The sequence below is a fragment of the Dipodomys spectabilis genome, unplaced genomic scaffold (genome assembly GCF_019054845.1).
Source record: "Dipodomys spectabilis isolate Male_0828 unplaced genomic scaffold, ASM1905484v1 ptg000140l, whole genome shotgun sequence".
NCBI classification, from domain to species: Eukaryota; Metazoa; Chordata; class Mammalia; order Rodentia; family Heteromyidae; genus Dipodomys; species Dipodomys spectabilis.
In genome coordinates, this window is record NW_024870817.1 from 32,010,304 (window position 1) to 32,033,678 (window position 23,375).

General features: G+C 35.9%; 1 protein-coding gene across 1 annotated transcript in view; it reads left to right on the plus strand.

The window, feature by feature from the left end:
* The window catches only part of Adamts6 (ADAM metallopeptidase with thrombospondin type 1 motif 6), a 202,128-nt gene that overhangs the window by 105,830 nt on the left and 72,923 nt on the right, over window positions 1–23,375 (plus strand). Inside the window, exons 11-14 of the mRNA XM_042690837.1 lie at window positions 99–206; window positions 8,294–8,439; window positions 10,433–10,496; window positions 21,713–21,815. Coding sequence (XP_042546771.1) covers window positions 99–206; window positions 8,294–8,439; window positions 10,433–10,496; window positions 21,713–21,815 — 421 coding nt within the window. The remainder of the gene's footprint in view (window positions 1–98; window positions 207–8,293; window positions 8,440–10,432; window positions 10,497–21,712; window positions 21,816–23,375) is intronic.

The window sequence follows — 23,375 nt, forward strand, 5'->3', positions numbered from 1 at the left end:
TTTAAATGATGCTGAATGTGAGTATTTTATGTAAGAGTTGACATGGTTTTAGTCTCTCTCTCTATTCCTGATCAACTTGCTTTTGCCTTCTTTCCCAGGAAGTGTGTAGAGAGCTCTGGTGCCTCAGCAAAAGCAACCGCTGTGTTACCAACAGTATCCCAGCAGCTGAGGGGACATTGTGTCAAACTGGGAATATTGAGAAGGGGGTAAGCTCAAATGATTTACTAGCTCTTTGACATGTATACTAAACTAATATATTTCTGACCATAGTCAACCACTAAGAACTATTACGTAAAAATAACACATTTCTAATGCAGTTGTTGTTATATCTGGCAATATGTTATTTATGAATTTACAGGGAATAACATTTTTTCATATCAGTTTTGTATTTCTGTTGGCATGTGTATAAGCTATGTTTGTACCAGGAAAACTTCAACAACAATCTCATAATCATACCCAATAGTCTAGTTTTTATTTCCAGTAAATAATTCCTAGGAAAAATTATGTGACCCCCTAGACAGACTTTATCATCTAAAACCGTTTAGTTTTCATTGGCCTAATTTTCAAAATTATTAAAACTGGTTTAAACAGGAGTAGAAATAGAGATAAGTGATAAAGCATTTTCTTAGCGTGCATGAGGACCTGAGCTCCATCCTCAGGATCCTAGGGAGAAAAGTAAGAAGTATTCAAATAGATAAGAATAGACATAATCTACTCTTCAAATTCTTTAGGAATTGTTATATACGGAAATTTTAGAATTTATTACTATTGAATGAATTCATAATAATAACTACTACTTGTCATCTGTTCTTAGTTCTGCTTTCTTCGATGTTAAGTAGGCTATTTTCAACAAAGATTACTCTGAATTTCAGCTTGCAATAGGATGTTTAAATAAAAAGAATGAAAGTTTTTGGGCAGCTGTCACAGTGTATTAATCTGTGTTGACGGCTTCATTCAGGACCCATGACCTAGTGCCATGTTGATAGCTTTTCCATGCTGGGTTTGGAAATGTTGGTAAATTGTTCTAAATATAAGAATTGATAGGGTTATTTTAAAAGGATTAAGGCTTTTTTCTCTCCAAATTTTGTAAGTAGCCAATAAAAATACAGAGATCTTCATGCACCACTAAAAATTCTTTATTTTTTTTTCACAAAGTAATAGAAAAATACTAGGAACCACATTCTTGAAACAACAGTGTAGGTTTACTTTGGAATCAACCAGTCTTGTCAATGACAAGTAGCAATTTACATCAATCTGTAAAGAAATATACAACTGTAAGGGGGCAAAGTCATGGTGAGAAACTGTTTGTCATTGATGAATTACTATTCTTGTGATCTATTGTTTTTCTAGAATAATGCTACCACTAGGCCTGATGGTTTTAAAATTACTCTTAAGCAAGCTCAGGTTGAGTCTGTAACTCTATAATACATATACATAAACAGCACAGCTCATGTGAATGATCAGATACAGCATGCCTAGCATGTACTAGACCCTGGTTTTGACTCAAAGCACAACAAAATGTAAAAATTTTAGAGCTCTCCTAGTAGCATTCTATGAATTATGTAATGACTCCAAGTAGTTAAACTATGAGTAGTGGCTATTGGAGAACACATGACTCAACCTCAACCAGTTATTTACAAGACAAACATATATTTAATATCTGGCTATTTGCATGTGATAATGAGGCTGTGAAATGTCATATGTTACACCTATCTGCATGGGATAAAGATAATGCATTGTTTGCAAATTACCATTTTTGAGAGATACTCAACTCTCTTAATATTAAAATTAATCATATGTAATGTAAATTTAGAAATGCAGATAGGGGAAAAATGAAGTTATTCACATGCATAAATAAAATATGAAGAGAGAGAGAAATTGGACCACACATGATTTCTAAAGATTCACATTCTTAATCTGTGTCAATGGTAATCAACTTTTGATTCTTAATTTTGAGGTGTACAGTACTTGTGATTCCCCATGTTTCTAGGAAGAACTTTTTTTTTTTTTTTTTTGTCAGTTGTGGGGCTTGTACTCTGGCCTGGGCGCTATCCTTCAGCTCTTAAGATCAAGGGAGTGCTCTACCACTTGAGCCACAGTGCCACTTCAGGTTTTCTGAGTGGTTTATTGGAGATAAGTTTCATGGAGTTTCCTGCCGGGGCTGGCTTTGAACCGCAATCCTCAGATCTCAGCCTCCTGCGTAGCTAGGATTATAGGTGTGAGCCATGGACACCCGGCCTAGGAAGAACTTTTAGACTGACTTTGGACCATGATTGTCCATCTCTGCTTCCCATGTAGCTAGGATCACAAGCTCCCAGTTTATTTTAAGTGGGTTTGTTACCTGTGGAAGTTTCTTAGCTGAGTAATCAGAATAAGAAGGTAGTATGGGTAGGGCACTAAGCGAGTTATGAACACGTGATTGTGTAGCAATTGGTTCAGTATTGGACTCTTTACTTGAAAATGATAGAAAACCAATTTTACATATTTCTTAAGAGTTTTGTGGAGATGGAATGAATAATACCTCATGAGATTTGTGTGGTTTTCCTCCTCCTCATCATTACCATTGATTATTTGCTAACCTCTTAGATGGTGATGGGCAGAGACATTTTTGACTGACTGTTTTAACTGATAGCAGAGGGTATCATAGAGAATAGGAATGAGTTTCTGTATCTCTGAGACATGAGTGGAATATCCACAAATTTTTATCTTAAAAATGAGTTTCAAAACTACTCCCATCAGAAGAAACAAGAAGAAACCTACACCCTGTCTAGCCAGCAGAATAAAACCAAAGCTGTACATCGTTTTCTGAATAAATCTTTTTTTTAAGGGAGGGGTTAGAAATATTGCTTGAGTGATAGCATAGACATATCCAGAGGATTGGATCCATGATGATCTCGTCAAATTCTGGCTGCAAAAGATATGGGATTCCTGCCCAGGGCACAGTTCCACAAATGTTCCATGTAAGCATGGGAACTGTTCCATGCACATTTAGCAGATGGAGTAAGAAATATGGCCAAAAAATTAAAAACTGATCTTTGCGTGAGTCCTGGGGGGTCTGACATCGCTATTACAGTCATTGGATGTTTGCCTGAATAAGGCATTCAAGGGTTGAATAAGAACCATATGGTTGGAGTGGATGTGCTTAGGGACAGTAGCATTAACCAAAGGAAGAAATTTGATGGGCCCAGACATTGCACTGGTACTGTGTGACCATGGGTCAGTGTTTTACAATTCAGTCAATAGAATTTTCAGCCAGAGAACTCTCCTTGGATATAGCATCAGCAATAGCCCTTTGGCCAGGAATCAAAGGGTTACCATATTTGATGAAATAGGAAATAAAGATTTAGATTGTAAAAACTTTAGTAGTAGTGTTGGCATTGTCACTGAACAGGAAATTAAGGATAATCAAAACTCAATCGTTGTACTCCCTGTTGATGACCACAAAGAAGGTTTTAAATATTTGGTAGATTGCCAAAAGATTGATATAAGGGCACGGCAAGACCCAATTTGAGCAATAGTCCAGCATTTAGGCTTACATATAAGTGATACAGATTCCTAATGTCTTTGATTGTGAAACATATAGCTGGATTAGACTAAGATTATCATATGCCTTTCCCAAACACTGGATACATAATAGGACATTTTGCAGCTTTAGATCTTAATCCACTTAGGGCAGGATATACATTGTTTTGACTGGATCCTAAACTCTAAACACAGGAAGTAAAAAAATAGTAGTTCTTCCAGCTGCTCTAGAAATTTTAAAAGTATGAAATGACAAGTTCAGATTTAGAATTTGGGTTGAAATATAGCTTGAACATTCCCATACCTGTAGAGCAGAGAGAGAAGGCTTTCAAGATGTCGTGCTTCCCTGAACTCAGCTCTGAGGACTTGTGTAGGACTCTTTTATATTGAATCACCAATATTGCTTCTTTTAAAAAAATCTTAGGATTTACTTAGTGATCTCTTATTCCAGATGTTGATTAGACCTAGTCTGATTGTTACCATGTACAACAAAATCAACCTAAAATAATTCAAGTTAAAAAGAAAAAAAACTTTAAAAATACTTCATATACTCATCTTGGAAATTTCCTTTGTGAGTTTCTGACACATTCCCAAAACTAGATTGCTTAAATAGTCTTGCTTAAAGAAAATCCCCTGAGATAGATCATGATATTTAACAATTCTTCAGAGAATAACCTTATTTTTCCATGACTACTGTTTCTTATGGAAGTCATTTAAAGGTTCACTGGAATATGCTATCTTTCAATATAGTGTTTAAAATATTTATTTAGTTTAGGAAGAATGTGAAAAGCAAGAATAAGAATATAAGATTTTATTCTGGGCATGTGATTGTCTCATTTCTTTCACCTTTGTGAGCTTATTAAACACACGTGAATTAGGAGAAGGAAGGCCAACGCATCCAATTTAACTAGATAATTTAGACCGATATAGCATAAGGTATTTAGAGCAATCTAAAGTTACTAAATTGACTAAAACCATTAGTAAAGACTAGAAATAGGTTTGTATATGTATATATAACTTTTCTAGCTTAACAAAATAAAAATATTATGCCTCTGAAAATTGTATGTTTGGAACTTCATGTAAAAACAAAAGAAGGATACAAGTAGATGATACAACACTCCAAAATTTTACCTTTATATGCTTATAGGATTTATATACTTCAACTTATTTTTTTGGTGCAATGTAGTTATTCTCTTCATTATTTCCACGTTATCCATTACATTTTTATATATACTAATTAATGCAAATATGTAAGAAAGTACCTCCAATCATCCAACTCATTTGTATGGATTTCTTAAAGCTCTTTTATTCAGTGAGATCATGTTTTCCTCTGCACCAAGGTATTTACTATCAATGGAAAGAAGTAGCAGAAGTTAGCAGGACATCCTTTCCTGTAAATATGGAGGGAGAAAACAAAACCAAACAAAACACAAAAGAACACTTTTGCCAGAGATCAAAATTAAGCAAGATGTTAGGTTTTTAATTTATGTGAAAATTCATCTGCAATACTAATTTTTTAATGTTGTCTTACTCTAAACTACATTGGAATAAAAACCAAAATGAATTTCCATTTTATAGTTAGGGAAACAAAAGAAAATCAGGTGATTTGCTTTAGGTCCTGAGAAATTGCAAGAATAAAAACTGAAAGTACATTTTTCTATATAAGATGAAGTTGTTTATTTGTAAACTGGTTAGTTAAAATATTAACAAGCTATTAAACTAATGACTAATCACTTGTCTACTCCTAGAAAATTGATACTTACACTGTGAATTTCTTAGCCATTAGTCTTTGTTACTTAAGTTTTTAATATAATTGTCATATTATAATTCCATAGGATTTATTAATACAAACATGAATTTATGCATAAAAAGTTCTTCTCACAAGTCATTTATCAAATACTATGCTGTATAGATATTAATGTCAAGAGCTCAGCACCATTTTGCAAAATAAATATTGTATATTTATCTTTTGCTTTAAGAATAAGATTTATATTTTTAATGTTTTTTTGGGGGGGGGATCCGGTCATGGGGCCTGAACTCTGGGCCTGGGCACTGTCCCTCAGCTCTTCAGCTCAAGGCTAGCGCTCTACCACTTGAGCCACAGTGCCACTTCCGGCACTTTTTGCTTATGTGGTGCTGAGGAATCGAACCCAGGGCCTCAGGCATGCAAGGCAAGCACTCTACCCCTGAGCCACCTTCCCAGCCCCATTTTTAATGTTCTTAAGGACCTCCTAATTCCTTTCTCTAAAGAATAATTTAAAAAGTGAATTAAAAAAGTGAAAATTTCCCTATATATCTGCAGTAGACTTAAGGTATAATCAAGGAAATCTGAAGTAACAGGCAAACATATATAAACCTGAACTTTTTTTTTTTTTTTTTTGGTAATACTAAGGATTGAACTCATGGAGCTTACACTCTGCTAGTTGAGTCATGCCCCTAGCCTTGAATTTGACTTTCTCAACCTCTAGAGTCTCATACATTAACCATTTCTAAAAAAATTCTCTGTGATGATAGAAATGTTCTCTGATCTGCTGTATTCAACATAGTAACTATTAGCCATGTGCAGCTATGGTAGCCTTGAAATGTGGCTAGTGGTCCCAGGGAACCGGATTTCTTTCTTTTCATTAAACTAACTATTCCTATGCCAGGCTTTTACATTCTAAGGAGGGGAGTGGGGGAAGACATGCTTTGAATGATAAACAGGATAAAAAGTTCTTCTCACAAACAGTGCTAAATGGTAAGAGAGAACTGAAACAGAATGACACACTGTTATATCCTGGTATAAAGGGGAGTGGGCTCACAACAAAGTAGTCCAGGAGCCTTGTTTGTTGAGATGATCCTTGATCTGAGACCGAATGAGAACCCAGCAATATAAAGACCTGGGAGATGGGCATGGTGGTATATCCTTTTAATCTGAGGACTCAAGGGGTTGAACCAAAAGCTTCACAAGTTCAAGACAGCCTCGGCTATGTGGGTATATCCTGTCTCAAAAAAGATGAAACATCAAAATAAAAAAGGCTGGGGTGTGGTGGCTTAGTGGTAGAGGGGTTGCCTAGTGTGCATGAAAGCTTACATTTCTTTCCATCATTTTCATCATTATAAGGATCAAAATATAAAACAATTATAAAATAAAAATAAGAGGCGGCTACTACCAAAAGGATTAGAAAATGCAAATACATCATGAATAGTTAGGAAACAAGCTTTATGTATTTAAAAAAAAAAGTCAGTGTCTGGAACTGTCAGTGCAAAGGAGATAGGCTGAAGAAAGCAGGTGCTAGATCAGTATATCCTCTAAACCAGGGATAAGGGAAGTAGGAAACACTGAAATATTCTTATCAAAAAAAGTGATATGGTATGATAAGTGGTTTTATTTATTTTTTGGGTCGGGTCGCGGGGCCTGAACTCTGGGCCTGGGGGCTGTCCCTCAGCTCTTCAGCTCAAAGCTAGCGCTCTACCACTTGAGCCACAGTGCCACTTCCGGCTTTTTTCTTTTTGCTTATGTGGTGCTGAGGAATCGAACCCAGGGCCTCAGGCATGCAAGGCAAGCGCTCTACCACTGAGCCATCTTCTCAGCCCGTGATAAGTATTTTAAAAAGATACCTCTATGTGCTGTCTGTAACATAAGTTCCAACAGTAAAAAGGAGACTGAGTGGCCAGGCTAGAAGCTACTCCATTTGCCTGTTGTTTTGGGGTGGTAGCAATGAAGAATGAGAAAAGTGAAAGAATTTCAGATATATCTCGTGGGCAAAAAATCACTAAGTTGGCGATAGAATTAGCATCATGAACTGATTATTTTCTGAGTGTCATATACCGTAGTCCCTTTATATTTTAATTTTTTTTAAACTGATACTTGCTCAACTCTAGCCATGCTTCCTATTGTTACACATTTAAGCAAGTGACTTTTTTGTTATTGGGTTGGTTTGTCAAAGTTTCATAATTCAGAAAGTGCACTAATAAAAATGTACAAATTATTGGTTTTAAAGAAGACTTTTATTTTGCCATATTCTGCAAATAAGATTTATCATGCTAGAGTTATGAGCTGATTATGCGATGTCTGCATCTCGATAAATTATTCCTGGCTTTCTACTTAGGTGCAGTATGTGTGGTTTATTGCAGAGAGTAAAGCTGAACAGAATTCCAGTACACATGTTCATGTAGGGCCATACACATGGCTAGTCAGTGGATATAAGGGTTTTTTTGTACCCAGTCCCTAGTGTCTTGGCATTACTTTTATTATGTCTGCAGTGCTCATGTAGATGAAATGCCACAACACATTCTTTTACTATTGTAGCCTCAACCATTTTTTTTTTTTTTTAAAGAAAGAGCAGTTACCGTCATAAAAATTCCTTACTGGGGAACTTTCCATATTGTGTTATCATTCCATGAGTCTAATAATCGTGGAATATAAAGATTTTTTTAAAGAAATTACTAAGATATATAAAAAAAAAAAAAGACTTTGAGGTCTGTAGCTAGCTCCATAATGAGAAACATTAAAAGTCTGGAGGAAGAAAAACAAAGAAAAGGCGAAGTGAGGTACTTTTTTTTACACTCGTGGTACATGTTAAAGACTTATAAATCATGGCCTACCTAAAGATAATTTACAAGTCACATGCACCTTCACGGAGTCTAATCACAGTTAAAGAACTATCTGTTATCTCTTTGGAGAATACTAATGCCGAAAATTGGTCATTTGCCTGACTCTTAAGTATTTCTGTCCTGACAGCTCTGTCTGCCTGAAATCTAATTCTGTGTTTTCTGTGAAATCTTGCAGTGGTGTTATCAGGGAGATTGTGTTCCTTTTGGCACTTGGCCCCAGAGCGTAGATGGGGGCTGGGGTCCCTGGTCCCTGTGGGGCGAGTGCAGCAGGACCTGCGGGGGCGGCGTCTCCTCATCCTTAAGACACTGTGACAGTCCAGCGTAAGTAGCTAAAGTAAGCCGGAGCCAACAAAAAGACACAGTTGGAAAGGATTCAAAGCTGTGGTTTCACATGTTATCTGTAAAAACGTTTCGTCAGTGAGCCAAAGGCTTGTCTTCAGAACAAGCAATAGGCACAGGAAAGTGGAGGAGCTTTGTTCGACAAGACTCTTCCGTTCCCCTTATGGTGTAACTAAAAATAAAAATCAGGAAAAAAAGAAACATATTGTGCATCTGCCCTAGATAAGCCAGACTTCTAATCTAGTAATAATCAGATAGATTTCCTCTTCTGAAAACTACTGAATTATGGATGAATCCAGGTCTGGTTTTTGCTACATTACCATTATTCCCAGGAAACCTAAGGTCTTTTCACATGTCACATAAAATTATTACTGCTACATTAGTATTAAAAGGGCCAATGAGAGCACTTCAAGGGTTGAAATGCCTTGATTCGCATCGCAAATCACAATGAAAAGGATACTGCCCATGTGTTAAAATAGTTTCCATTCACATGCCCCCATTAATCATCTTCCCAAGCTGCCACCACTTTTCTCCCCATGACTGTTTTATGCAGGTCAGACTGCTCTTCTCCCACTACTCCTTTCTCCAGCCAGCATCTTCCTGGCATAAGGCCAGGCCCCCCTAGTATTCTTTGCCAGCTCTATTGCATCTCCCTCTCCTCGATGCCCAGTACAGGTGGACTGTTCTTTAGTGGTACTTTCCTGTACTGCTGGAGATGAAACTCCTTAGCTGTTGTCAGGTGCCATGTTTTTTCTTTTCCTGAATAGTATTCGATACACTATACTACTTAGATGCCCTACCTACCACACCCCTATGATAAAAGAGAATCTATTTTTGTTGTTTGTTTTTTTAAAGTAGGTCCTCTCCTTTTATTTCCTTCTCCAAATGTCTAATCGCTTATCTCTTTAGCTTAAAAAGTTTACCTTCATATTAGCTCTGTTTCCATTATGCTATTTTCTGTTGATTATTACTGTAGTATTAAACTGAACTTCCTGTTACCCATTCATTAGCTAGCCATTGCTACCACCATTCCCACCACCTGTGTTTCTCTGACTGGCCGATTTCTCTTAAGCTGGTTTCAAGCTGAATATTTGCCTTTCCTCCACTAGAGTTAGCGTTCGCTGACATTCAATATAGATTCCAAATTTAGCTTTAATTATCCCATTGATACCAGTAAGCATGATCATATTAAAGCAAGTGCAGAATAATCAACCTGGATTCAACTATAGATTGTCATAAATTAGTATAAAGTTATGCTAACCCCAGAGATATAAGGGAATGTTTGAGACCTTTTAAAAGAAGTTAGATAATTTTACCTGCTCAATAACTATGTATTCTAGGAATAGAATATGACTTTCCCTAATATTTAAATCCTTACAGCTTAGCTTATGTAAATCAGTACTTTGACATTTTACTGTTATAATTTGGATGTGCCATAAAGATTTATATAATACAAAGCCATATGATTTTTTTAAACTTGGGTTTTAAACTTCATGTAATATTTGAAATAAGATGGAAATTCATCTCCATACTGTTTACTTTGAGCTGGAGTTAATTCCAGAAAGTTATGTAATATTCTCTGCTTCCCATCTGGGAGAAAAACAAATTTTACTTCTACTTGGGAAACATATGTATCATCAGATTATTGATTTGTTAAATATGACTGAAATGGCTTATATTTTAAATAAGTAAAGCTCACTTAGTTTACAGAGTATTGTAGTATGGTAATTAAATTAAATTAACCATATTTTCTTATAATGTAACTCCTAATAGTAGTTATAAATTACTCAGATAAATATCTTAATTTTATATTCCATAGCCATAATCACTGCTAGGAATTGCCAGTATGATATCATTTTAATAACTGATACAATATCGTATTGGTATTTTCTTAAACTTCATATGATCTCATCAATAAGATATGTACTGTCTGTGGGATAGATGTATTCACATGTTAAACAAAATGTTTTTTCAGACCTTCAGGAGGTGGAAAATACTGCCTTGGGGAAAGGAAACGGTATCGCTCCTGCAACACGGATGTAAGTAAAAGCAAACTTTTCTATGAAAAGTTAGCTTACTTCCTCACTAAAACTCTGAAAAGTCAAAAATTGTAAGCAGGTCCACCAAATATCTATGTGTGGGAGGGTCATATCTATTTCCTAAATGGTTCATAATAACGCTGGCCTCAACTCTATTATTTCCATAGTCAAAGAGAATATCCAGCATTAGTTTCCGACAGGTATGGTGAGAGAGACACATGCCCTGAATTGGCCAGCCTCAGCACATTTGCTACTTCTCCACCATTATCTTTCCTAAGTCCGTCAGGATCCGTTTTACTATACTTCTCTTTGCCACAGCAAGCATGTCAGGACTCCCGCATCATTCTTCTCATCTCTTTGCATCCAATCCCATAAAAACTTTATATGACTCCATATATCGCCTCCTTTGTTTCCCGTGTCTGCCAACTGCTAAAATTCCTCTTTGGTGTCCTCAGGAATTCAGGATCCATCATTGGCAAAAATCTACTCTTTCTTCTATAATTTGCAAATAGGGAGCTTCTGTTCTCTTCATCCTCAGTAACTGGGACTCAAAGTGGATGGAGTGTCTTCACGTCTACCTTTCTTCAGTCTTCTTTCTTCGTATCTAAAACTACAACCTTTAATTTTGTAATGTCAGATTGTTGACCTCTCATTCATCCTCTACAGTCCTACTCCTGTCTTAATTCATTGTGAACTCATAAACATATCGATGATTGTCCCAATATGTTCTTTTCTAGATTTCTCCACATGCATATAAACAAGCTCCTATCTAAAGAGAAATTGCCAATGTATTCCTATTGCTTTACTCTCCTTTGAAAGAAATTTTCCAAAAAACATACTGAATCCAATTTTCTTTTATTTTTTCTTAATTGCTTGTTAGGTTTTTACTTCTATTGTGCTGAATTTTTTTTAAATCAAGTCACAGTTGATTTGTAGTTGCTAAGGCAAATAATTACTTTGGAGTCTTTTATCTTCCTTGTTTTCTCAAATTTTTAGTTGTCTTTTACTCTTCATAATTCTTTGTTGTCCCCCCTTTCTCTCTCTCTCTCTCATCTTAATGTTTTACTAACCCAAGACTTGGTCCTTGGCCCTTTTCACATTTTTTTCAACAGTCATTTTTCTTGGTGTCTTATCCAGTTTCAGTTCTTTGGATACCAGCAAAAGACACATTGGTATTTCACCCCCTTTCTATCTTCAGACTAGACTTGCTCCATAGATTCTAGGTACATATCTTACTACTTGATTAGACTTTTAATACCCACTGATATGTAAAATGTACCAAATAGTATCTACAAAACAATTCCATAAATCTATTCCTCCATCTGTGTTCTCCATCTCCAATATCAACCCTCATTTGGCTTAATGTCTCTTTTTAACTTTTTTCTGTCTGGCAGCTGTATCTAAACCCTCCTGAAATCCTATTCATTTTGCTTGCAAAATAAGTCATTAATCTGAGCACTTATCACAACTTCACTACCTCAGATGCTAACTCTGCTCTGAGTTTCTACTATCTTCCATAAGATTGTATAAAAACGCCCTTTAAAAATATTGTGGTACTATGAATCAACACAAGACCTTACCACATGTAGGGCAAGTGTTGTGCTGCTGAGCTACAAACCTATTCGATTTAATAGCCTCTAATATGAGGGTTTCCTATAACTGCACTTGCCCCTTCCAATTCTCAATTGAGTAGGCAAAGTGAGACACGTTATCTGCATTTCAGTGCTGCCTAGCATTTTACCTAAATCCATAGTCCTTCGAAGGCCTGTAAGATCTATATAATCTAGCCTTCATTGCTTTTCTGAACTCGTGTCTTATTGTTTTCCTCCTCACAACCAGCCATGCGGACCTTCTTCATTAAACATGACAATTGTGCTCCCAGCTTAGGGTGTTCTCTTTGCCTTTTTTTTTTGTTGGTCGTGGGGCTTGAACTCTGGGCCTGGGCGCTATCCCTGTGCTCTTCAGCTCAAGGATAGCACTGTACCACTTCAGCCACAGCACCACTTCCAGTTTTCTAGTGGTTAATTGGGGATAAGAGTCTCACAGACTTTTCTGCCCAGGCTAGCTTTGAACCATGATCCTCAGATCTCAGCCTCCTCAGTAGCTAGGATTACAGGCATGAGCCACTGGCACCCGGCTCTCTTTGCCTTTTATACCTGTCTCCCATGATATCTAATGGCTAAGTGTATTCTTTCATTTTTACTCAGTTGTTACCTTCTTAATTATGCCTGTCCTGAATACTGCAGTTAAAATTGCAACCTTTCCTTTTCCTACTCTATTTTCCTCTGCTTTCTAATACAGTACACTCTAGTTTGTTACATTTCATTCTATGAAAGTAGGATCTTAGACTAGCTTCATATAGCTCAATTATAATGATTTTTTAAAGTTATAAGTATTATTTATTTAGTCACTCAAGAAATAATTGAATATGGCTTCTATTAGCTTGTTAAACGAGTGATAAAGAAATGCACATGCTGGTGGATCCCACCTGTAATCCTAGCTACTCAGTCATCTGAGATCTAGAGGATTTTGATTCACAGCCAGCCAGAACAGAAAAGCCAATGACCAGTGAAAAGTAGGGCTGGATGGGTAGCTGAAGTGGTAGAACACCAGATGAACCAGTAATCTGAGTGAGTGTGAGGCTCTCAGTTGAAATCCCGGTGCAACCACAAAAGAAAGCGGGATTAAGAAAAATCTCGGCCAGTAAGGATTTTATAGTTTCCTGAGAAATCACTGCAGTGCAGAAAATCACAGTAGAGAGTGATAAGTGATATGCTGGAGTGAATGTGAAATGCTGGAAAACGGAACTGGTGTGTGGGCGAATTAGAGATTTAGAGATTTCTTGCCATAGAAAGCTAGAAACCCAAAAGACAAATGGGAACTGACCAGAAAAAGAGAAAGAGATGATGAAAACACTCTAGATGAATATTAAGTGCAATGCCTGTATGTTTAAAAGTATAATCTTTTATTTTAAGGCATTAAGAGACCAAGGGAAAAGCGGTGGGTGCAGACTTTCAATGAAAATGGAGTAGATGAAGATAAGAGTACAACAGAACAGAGTTCATAGGGAAAAACACAACCACGAACCTAACTTCAAAGAGCCATGAAAATGAAAGAACTAGCATAATGGGACAAAAAGAGTCAAGCAGATAGAAATTGAGATCACAGAGTGGAATGTATTTGAATTTAAGATATAACAAGTTAGAAAATTCTCAGTGATGACAAATTGGTAGTGTAGTCATGGGGGCGTGCATGCCTAAACTTGGGTGGAGGTGAAAGAGTTGCAAGAACATCAAAGATTGTGAGATTGTAGGTATATTCCAGGTGAAATAAGACTATAAATTAGTATCAAACTTCTTAATGAGGGCAAACAAAGTTCATTTATTATATGCAATCGTACGTTAGATGAATGGCATGAATCTCTGAGAGCAATCTATAATAATAGAAGAAGGGAATAACTACTGAGTCAGACTCAGAGGGGAGAAACTCAGACTCACCTCTAAATCCCAACCATTTTCATTATTATATAATTGTGGAGGTGGGTACACACATGTAGGCTCTAGTAATATTATATCATTATATACTAGGAATAATGGGATAATGTAGAATAGACAATAGTTAAAAAACAGATATTTTAGGCTTGTTGCATTATAGTATATTCATGAGCTGAATTAGAAGTCACATTGTAGAATTTACTATTTTTAAGTTGATATTTCTATCTTCATCTTCTCTTTCAGCTTTTAGAAACTATATGGACATTCAATGAAACTGCATTAATGTAACTGAACTATGGATAGATGTAATTAAAATGTTTTCATTAATCTTGACTACCAACTCAGAACTTGAGCGAATTTTTTTTTTGTCAGTCATGGGGCTTGAACTCTAGGCCTGGGTGCTCTCCCTGAGCTCTTCAGCTCAAAGCAAGCACTCTACCACTTGAGCCACAATGCCATTTCCACGACTTTTATATTAAAATTTATTTTCCATGCTAAGTTAATAAAGTTTGTGCATAATTTATATAAGCTGGAGCCTGCTTCAATAGACAAAATTTTAATTTTTCCACACACCTAATCTAGACCAGCATTCTGTAATAATGCTTCCTTCAATAATGGAAATATGTATGCTGTCCATTGGGCTAGTAGCTACTAGCCCAATGAGTATTTGAAATGTGACTAGTATAATTGAAAAACATATCTTTATAAGTTTAATTTATACTTGAATAGCCATATGTGGCCTGTGGTAATCATTGGATAATATGGAACTAAATAGCTGAGCTATGAAGTTGTCTAATTTATAAATATTTGTATACCATTTTTTTAAAACCATCTTGATTCATTAAAAATACAACAACAGTTGGTCCTCTGCATGTGTAGGTTCTATGCTGGCAGACCCAACCAGCCACTAAGTATGTACAATTTTTTCTTGTTATTAGTTCTTAAACCATACATTATAACAACTATTTACTTTGTGTTGGCATTATAAGCAATCTGGAGATGATTTAAAGTATACAGGAGGTTGTATACATGTTATACGCAAATACTATGCCACTTTATATGAGAAACTTGGGCAGCCACAGATTATGGAATCCATAGCAGAAGAAATGCAGAAAGATTAAAGGCACATTTGAGCATCTGAAGTACATTTGCCCTGACACTATTCAGAGAAAGAGAAGATGTAAACAGCTCCAATGTCTCTTTTTTAGGTATGAGGGAGGTTTCTCTCAGATCTCCTCCTTTGCTCTCTCAAGATTATTTTACTAAACACAAAAAAGATTATTTGACTTTATTTTTGCTAGATATTACATGCCTACACTTAAACTCATCATTAGTGAAAGGAATGGGATTACTATAATTGATTTAGACTAATCCTGATTTGTCATAGCAGATGCTATGGCATCTTTCCTAAGTGGTAGATCCCTAGGCAAAATATCAGAGTTGTTATACCAAGAAATCATGGCATGATAGTTACTAGGTAAACCACAAATACCTGCCTCAAACCTGTCATTTCTACCATCACTAATGGGACTAGCTGCTGCAGAAATAGTTAGAAGTAGCTCCTGCTACATTTTATTGAGCTTTTAACTATGTACCAGATCTATTATTGTAATCATTTTGCTCATACTGAGAAATCTCCACTCCTTTCTCCTCAGAAGTGAGTTGGTTTGGTGGGATATTTTGAATTTCCATTCTTTCAACATAAATCTAGAAAGGCTCTAATGATAGCAAAGTTTTGGTACAGTCTATTCTGTGACCTTGTTTCTGCAACACAAAAATTAAGTCATATTGTTTGTTTTGTGCTACTTAGTGCAACAGGTGAAATCGAACTGCACCAACATGCCAGAAAGCGAAAAGTTGTAGGAAACATGGTGCCCTTCTGCCCCACACTCTCCTTCCTATTCCCTCTTACCGCCCATTCCCTGCCATATGCTCTCCCGGGTTTCTGCTTGCTCTGATAGGTTGGTCTCTATGGTTCAACAGCTTCATGTTAATTGATTTCACATTAACTTCCATATTGACTGATTTCAAATATTTTTCAAGACAAATATGCCACGATTTCCTTTTTCTGAATTTGCTGTGCATTGTTAAAAGTATGCTAGTAGTTTATTAGAGTTGTTACTATTTTTGTTAGGGTTCGGTCTCTGAGTTGTATGCGTCAACCCTACCTTTCCCATACACTTGTGCTTTTTGGGATGTAGTTTTGTTGTATGATATTTTTCAAGATTGTAGGTATTTTATTAGAACAAAAACTATAGTTGAAAAATCGATTTTGAGTTTCTGATATGTAGGCTCTATTAAAGGGAAGACAAGTCATGAAGAATGAATTGATTAGAGGGAAGATTGAGGAATGTAAGAATCTAATATTTTTCAGTTAGCCAAAAATGAGTATTACTGTAGGCTCATTACAAATCTATCATGTCTATCTCTTAAATTAACTTTGGTCCTCTTTCTAAATGTGTACCTCTTTAAATGTGCTTTTCCCCCTCAACGCTCAGATGTGTGTTAGGTGTGAGTTATTCTAACTTAAAGGATTCAAAAGAGGATATTTATCTTTTTGTCAAACCACCCTCCTTTCTTAGGACCTGTTTTACATAATTTAGTACTATACATATCATATTTAGTGATCCTATAAATAAGATCTGAGAAACAAATGTTCCAATTAGTTTAACAAGTTTGATAGCTAACAACTCTAAAACAATTTATGTGGACACTGGCTACCATGGCTGATGCTATTCCCTCTTAATAGCAAAATAACCAGCCTATTCAGATGCTGTACTGACGCTGAATGTTTTGCATTAGAGTGTATTGGATAGGTAATTTGTTCTATACTTCGCCCTATGTCACACTAGGAAGTCTAGACAAGGGACCCCTTCTTTACACAATGGTTTCCAAACCAGAATAGTAGGTAAAGCCAACAGTCATTTTTAAGTCAAATTAATCTTGAAGTTATAAAGAAATCAGGAACATTTATTCAAAGCATATAGACTTGAATGAAGTGTGGTCTTACCATTAAACCAGAAACTACAACTATGTATTTGGCATCATGAACTAATTAGGATGACTTCATCCAGTAGGTTTGTCCTATTGGAACTTAGGTTTGGAAGGCAGAATTTTATGTAAATGATAGTGTTAAGGTTTTATTGATTCCAGAAACAGAGGACATAGTGATAAGGGGCTGATTAGGTCCTGATAGTTTTTATTATTGTACAAAGGTAGGAACTAACATAATTATCTGACAGGGCTACTGCAGGCCCTTGTTCTGTATTTAATCTTCTGAAGAAATGTTTATTCAGGAGTTGCTTAGCAATAAATAGGCCTTTTATTATTATCTCTGTGAAATGTCCTTTGACTTGCATATAGACATATTAATCACTAATCATATATTTTTATTTTCCTGAATTTTTTTGTTCTGATGACTTATAACTATTCTTCAGTATTTTAAGGATTTCATTTTAGTTTATTTTTGGCAGTCCAGGGGTTTGAACTCAAAGTGTTACACCTTGCTAGGTTGGAGCTTTACCATTTGAACCATGCCTCATCCCTGTTTTATGCTGGCTAATTTTTGAGATAGGGTCTCACTTCTCACATGGGTACACACCTGTGCTGTGATCTGTTACATCTTTGCTGAGATCACAGGCACCTGCCACAGTGCCCAGCTTCCGTCCATGGAGAGAGACTCTTGTGGACTTTTCTGCCCAGGCTTGGAACTGTGATCTTCTTGCTCTCAGCCTTGGGATGACAGGAACACAACACTGTACCCAACTGTGGCTTGATGAGGGACCGTATGAACCTTTTTTCTCTCTGGGATGCCCTTGAACCATGATCTTTTCCATCTCAGTCTTCCAAGTAGCTAGAAAACCTGGTTTAGGATTAGGTTTTACTACACAGAATAGAACGTTTTAAAAAATTCATTCTTTAAGACACTTGAAACTTGCAAAGTACACTTATTTCTTAACATTTTTATAGGCCGAGGAGGGAGGAGGAACATTTAGGTTATGGATTGATATCATTTAAATTCCAGAGTACACATGGAATATAAAAAAAAAAAAAAAAAAAACTTGTACAGAAGGTTGTGGTATCAAACTGGACTCAAGTTCGGACAATGTGACTTGACAGACTTCTGTTTTCTTTAAAATTAAAGGCCAGAAATGTAGTTCTGGTAGAATGTTCACCTAGAATGCACAAGGTACTGTTTGATACACACACACACACACACACACACACACACACACACACACACACACATACACGTACTTACACACATACTTCTAAAGAATAAGTGTTTGGGGGGACAAAATGAAAAAGTTAAACCAAAACTGAAATCAATATGATTCTCTCTATACATTGGCCACCAAAATTAACTTTGGAAATAAATTAGACACCCAGAGAGTATTTAATAATCGGGAGTCAGGAATTTTGTTTGCAACTTGTTAAAGATTTAGTATAGAAGCAAAGCTTCTATTAGCCCACATAGTATCTTTGTGTAACTTAGACAAAGATGTCCATATAGGAGAACAGCACTAGCTTGTCAATGCCATGACTTGCTAAGCAGCGGAGGGTGGATTTTAAACAGTCTCCAACTATCAGAATACAAACTGCTAAGATGTGTTGCTTTCCTGAAGAGGAAGAAAAACATTAGAATTTGAGTGTGTTGAAGGTGGGTCTAGTGTAATAAAGATGAAGTGAAAATGCATTTGATAATGAAAAAAAAAGGAATATCCAGAATGTGTATTTGTTGTTGGTGGTGGTGGTCATGGGGCTTGAACAGTATAACTATTCTGTAGATAACTGTACACAAAGTGTAGTCATCTTGTGCAACATCAGCTCTTTTTTTTTGGGGGGGGGGGGGTCCTGTCATGGGGCCTGAACTCTGGGCCTGGGCGCTGTCGCTCAGCTCTTCAGCTCAAGGCTAGCGCTCTACCACTTGAGCCACAGCACCACTTCCAGCTTTTTCTCCTTATGGGGTGGTGAGGAATCGAACCCAGGGCCTCAGGCATGCAAGGCAAATGCTCTACCACTGAGCCACCTTCCCAGCCCAAATCAGTTCTTGAAAGGTATGTTTCTGTGTTAGCTCAAAAATGAATGTCAGTTTGGTTCTTCTACAAAATGTTACTTAGAAAAGTAGTTGTTATATTGACACACTAAACCAGGGCTTGCTAAACTGTGCTTCTCACGTAAAATCTGATTTGTCATCTCTTTTTACAAATATTTTTATTGCCAGACAGATGTGGCTATTCATTTACATATCAATCCTTGTTTTTGTTGTTGTGTTGGATTGTCCTGATGATGCTCCCATTCAGATATAGAAGGTGTCCCTGCCCTCTGAAATTTGTACTAATCAACCTTTCTGTACCCATTTACTTTTGCTTATAAAATGAGATTAGTAGTTCTGACTACTTCACACAAGTGTTGAGAGGGATGGATAACACGTTGTGATGGGCATGTCATGGAGTAGGTTCTAGCAGGGACTGTTGTATTGTTATATGCTGATCACAGGACAAGAGAGGATTCGTTCTACCAAAAATTATCTAAGTGCTTCATTAAACAGTTATATCCTTCTATCAGTTTTTTACTTTTCTTTTTTTAGGAGAATTCCTAGAAAATATTGAAAAATAGTATTTGTATTTGTTTGCTTTTAGTGAATGTCCCTCCTGCTGCCTTCATTTGTTAGTTAAGAACTTTGGCATGGCCTGGATTTTATTTATGAAATGTCATTTCTTCTTATGCTTCTTTGCATTTCCTCTCTTTCATCTAAGATGGCCTTTCTCTAATCATCCTTAACATATAATCTTCTCCTTCTGGTCTCTGTTGCTTTACTTGGTTTCTTTCTTAATAGAACCTCTCTTTTTCCAAAATCAGTTGTTTTAAATCTCTCAATTACTGCAATAATTTGGAACATATTTAAGGTTTTCTTTTTCAACCAGTATTTCCCTGATACATCCTTCTTTCACCTATGCACAGCATCAACTGACAACTGAAAGATGTTGTCATAGACTCTTTATATTGCTTGAAATCATTCTGTAGTTTTTCCCCCACTTGTGTCTTGTTTCTTCCAATAGTGTAAAAGGTATTGGATGAACTGTTAAGGTTGGTGCATTACCAACCCTTGAGTATTGCTTGCCACACAACCGTGTGAAAGCTTGTACCTACACTTCATATTACCTATAGTGTTTGAAATTGGTATTTTTGCTTTAAAAGTAGTTTTGGTGCATGGAAAATCCACTAACAACTTCAGTTCTTATGTGGGATTCTTGAAAAATAGTAGAAAAGGAAAGCATTCCTTTAATCCATAGAATTCTAAAAGTTCCAAGTACTAGCACAAACAACTGCAGTTATATCCTTCTACATGTTATGTTCTAGAGCTTATGGTAAATAGCTTTGAGTAATATTTTTATTAAAGGCACATAAGAAAGGCAATTTGATCAGAATATTCATTAGGTTTCAGTTTGAGAGTGTCATCATTTAATGTGCTAAATGCTTTTTAAGATTCAAGGCTCTTTTTTCATAAGAGAGTATAGGCATGCTACCAATATTTTTTAAATCATATTGCACAAATGTACAATTCCAAAGGAAAGTACTAGAAAGGTCCTCTAGATGATCTCTGGGGATGCCTATAACATAGTTGTCATTAATAATGGCATATTGTAAGAAATTTACCTAACAACATACTATGCTTCATATGTAAGGAGAATGTTTTCTCCATGTTTTAAAATCAGTAACTCTGATTTTTAAATGCTCCAGTGATAGGACTTTCAAAGATAAATTAATTCATGTTGTTCAAACACTGTGATAGACTATACTTTTAAATCCTTTAATACTTTGAGTTTAGGATAATCTTGTGGTATTTGGAATTTAGGCCTAGCTAGGTTAGCAAGATTTTTCTCTTTAAATAATTTGTTAGATGGGGTTGGAGGATGTAGCTCAGTTGGTAGAGAGCTAGCTAATGAGCAAAAGTGACTGGTCTGAGTTCGAGTCCCAGTCTCAGACCTAAAAACAAAACAGAATAGAAAGAAAAATTTTCTTAGAGAAGAAGCATTTCAAGTTTTTATGAGCTGATGACCATTGCTTCACCCTCTCAATGTCTTTCCCTACCCTCCAAAAAACATGTATATATGTTACACGAACTTAGTGTTTTATTTTCTGTAAAATAAATGAAATGTAAATCTTAGTAAGTCCAAATTTCTGGAATTTGAAGGTATTTGGACTTGAGGCCTGGCATTTTACCTGGTTCATTCCACATTTAAAAGGTAGTTTTTGTCCGTAAACAGTAGAGGTCCAAACCAATTCATAGTGCTGAATGTCATTATAGCCCTGACTCTTAAAGACCTATGACTATGGTACCTGGTCCTCAAAATATTGTTAGCAAAACAACTTTTGTGTCTTAGTTTCTTCCTTTAGCTTTTGTATGTGCTTATAAGAAAACACTTGATGGGTTGATTACAAAGTAGACTAGGACATGCATTCAAATGTAAAATGATATGGCAGCTAACATTTAGCTTTGTTTAAATCATCTTAGTTATTTCCTTAATGGCTATCATGACAATTCAGACACTTCTATCTGAATACTTACTGTAAAATGATAAATTCCAGAATTGCAACCAGAAAAAAAGGCAGATTAGCTAATCCAATGGAGTTCTGTGATTTTAATTTTAGGGACATTGTCCCTTGGTTTTGGCATTTTACAACAATGGTACCATTTATGATTTTATTTTATTTTAGCCATGCCCTTTGGGTTCCCGAGATTTTCGAGAAAAACAGTGTGCAGACTTTGACAATATGCCTTTCCGAGGAAAGTATTATAACTGGAAACCCTATACTGGAGGTAATGTATAAACTTGGCAGAGCATTCTTGCTTCTCAGAGCTTTGCAAATATGAGAATTAATAAACACATACACATACACACATTCATGAACATGCTAGGTAAAATTAAATGTTAAAGCAGGGAAATGCTAGTGTTATTTTAAAGGGCTCATAGATTTTAGTTTTTTAGTTTCCCTGTGATAAGACTTACATTAATATAATATAATTATATTTTGAAATCAAATGTCTACTTAACAAGATACAAAACTCCTAGAAATGATATATGTATGTGAAAATTGTATAAGATCTACGAAAATTTGTGAAAATTGATAAGATCTGTTTGAGGCTCTCTTGGTATAAATGTACAGTAGGTTATAATCACTAAATATTTCTAATCATCATCCTTACAACAAAGTATGCCATTATAAATCAACTCACAAGAAACAGGAAAATGAGTTCTTTTTTAGACAACATTAAAGATCTTTCTACTGATTAGTTGTTTATTTGTTTTTTCAATTAGAAACACTTTGGCTCTTTAATGTAAACATGTATCAAACACTAGTTCTTCGACAAGCAGATGGGGTTTCTTTGCTCTCAAAATATGAACTAAATTTCATTGAATTTTTCCTCTGGGAAAATTTGAATGTACAGAAGACTGGTGATAGCCATGGGTATATGGGTCCACGGAGACTACTACTGAGGAAAACAACCACAAATTCCCAGAATGCAGAGCTACTCGCTGTTACTGTAGATACCAGATTTGGTTTTCCTATACTGCCGTTCGATTATGCTTAAGACATGCTATCTTTCAGCAAATCTAAAATTTTTACTGAACTTAAGCATACTAACTTTCACCTTGCTTTGGGGTCACTATTTGCTCTTCAGGAAGCATATTTTCACAAAAATTAAGGGCAAGGAAATACAATTTAAAAATACCTGGGATAATGTGGAAATGCCTGAGAATCTTTCCACTTTAAAAGAGCTGCATGATACAGTTGGAGTGTTTGTATATTTTTATTTGAAATTTCTTTCTTGCTTGCTCCCTTGCTTTACTTATTTATTTTGTCATGCTTGGTAAAACTGCATGTACTAAACTTATAAAGGTGTGTTTTCTTTTTCTTTTTTTTCCTTTTTTCGGTTGTGGGGCCTGAACTCTGGGCCTGGGTGCTGTCCCTCAGCTCTTCAGGTCAAAGCTAGCGCTCTACCGCTTAAGTCACGTCCAGCTTTTTCTGCTTATGTGGTGCTGAGGAATCGAACCAAGGGCCTCATGCATGCAAGGCAAGCGCTCTACCACTGAGCCACTTTCTCAGCCACTAAAAGTGTACTTTCAGAAATGTTTACCGTTTGTCTCTATAGAATCTCAAGAGTCATTCAACATAGAGAAATATTTAAAGAATTTTACAATGGTATTTCTATACTCATCACTAATTTTTTTACCACCGGCATTTTACTATATACTTGGTACATAGCTACTTCTCTATCAATTTGTGAATTTTATTTGATATGTTCCAAAGTAAAGTACAGTCATTTTCTTCTAAATATTTCATCATGCATGCCATTAACCATAGTTCAATTTTTATT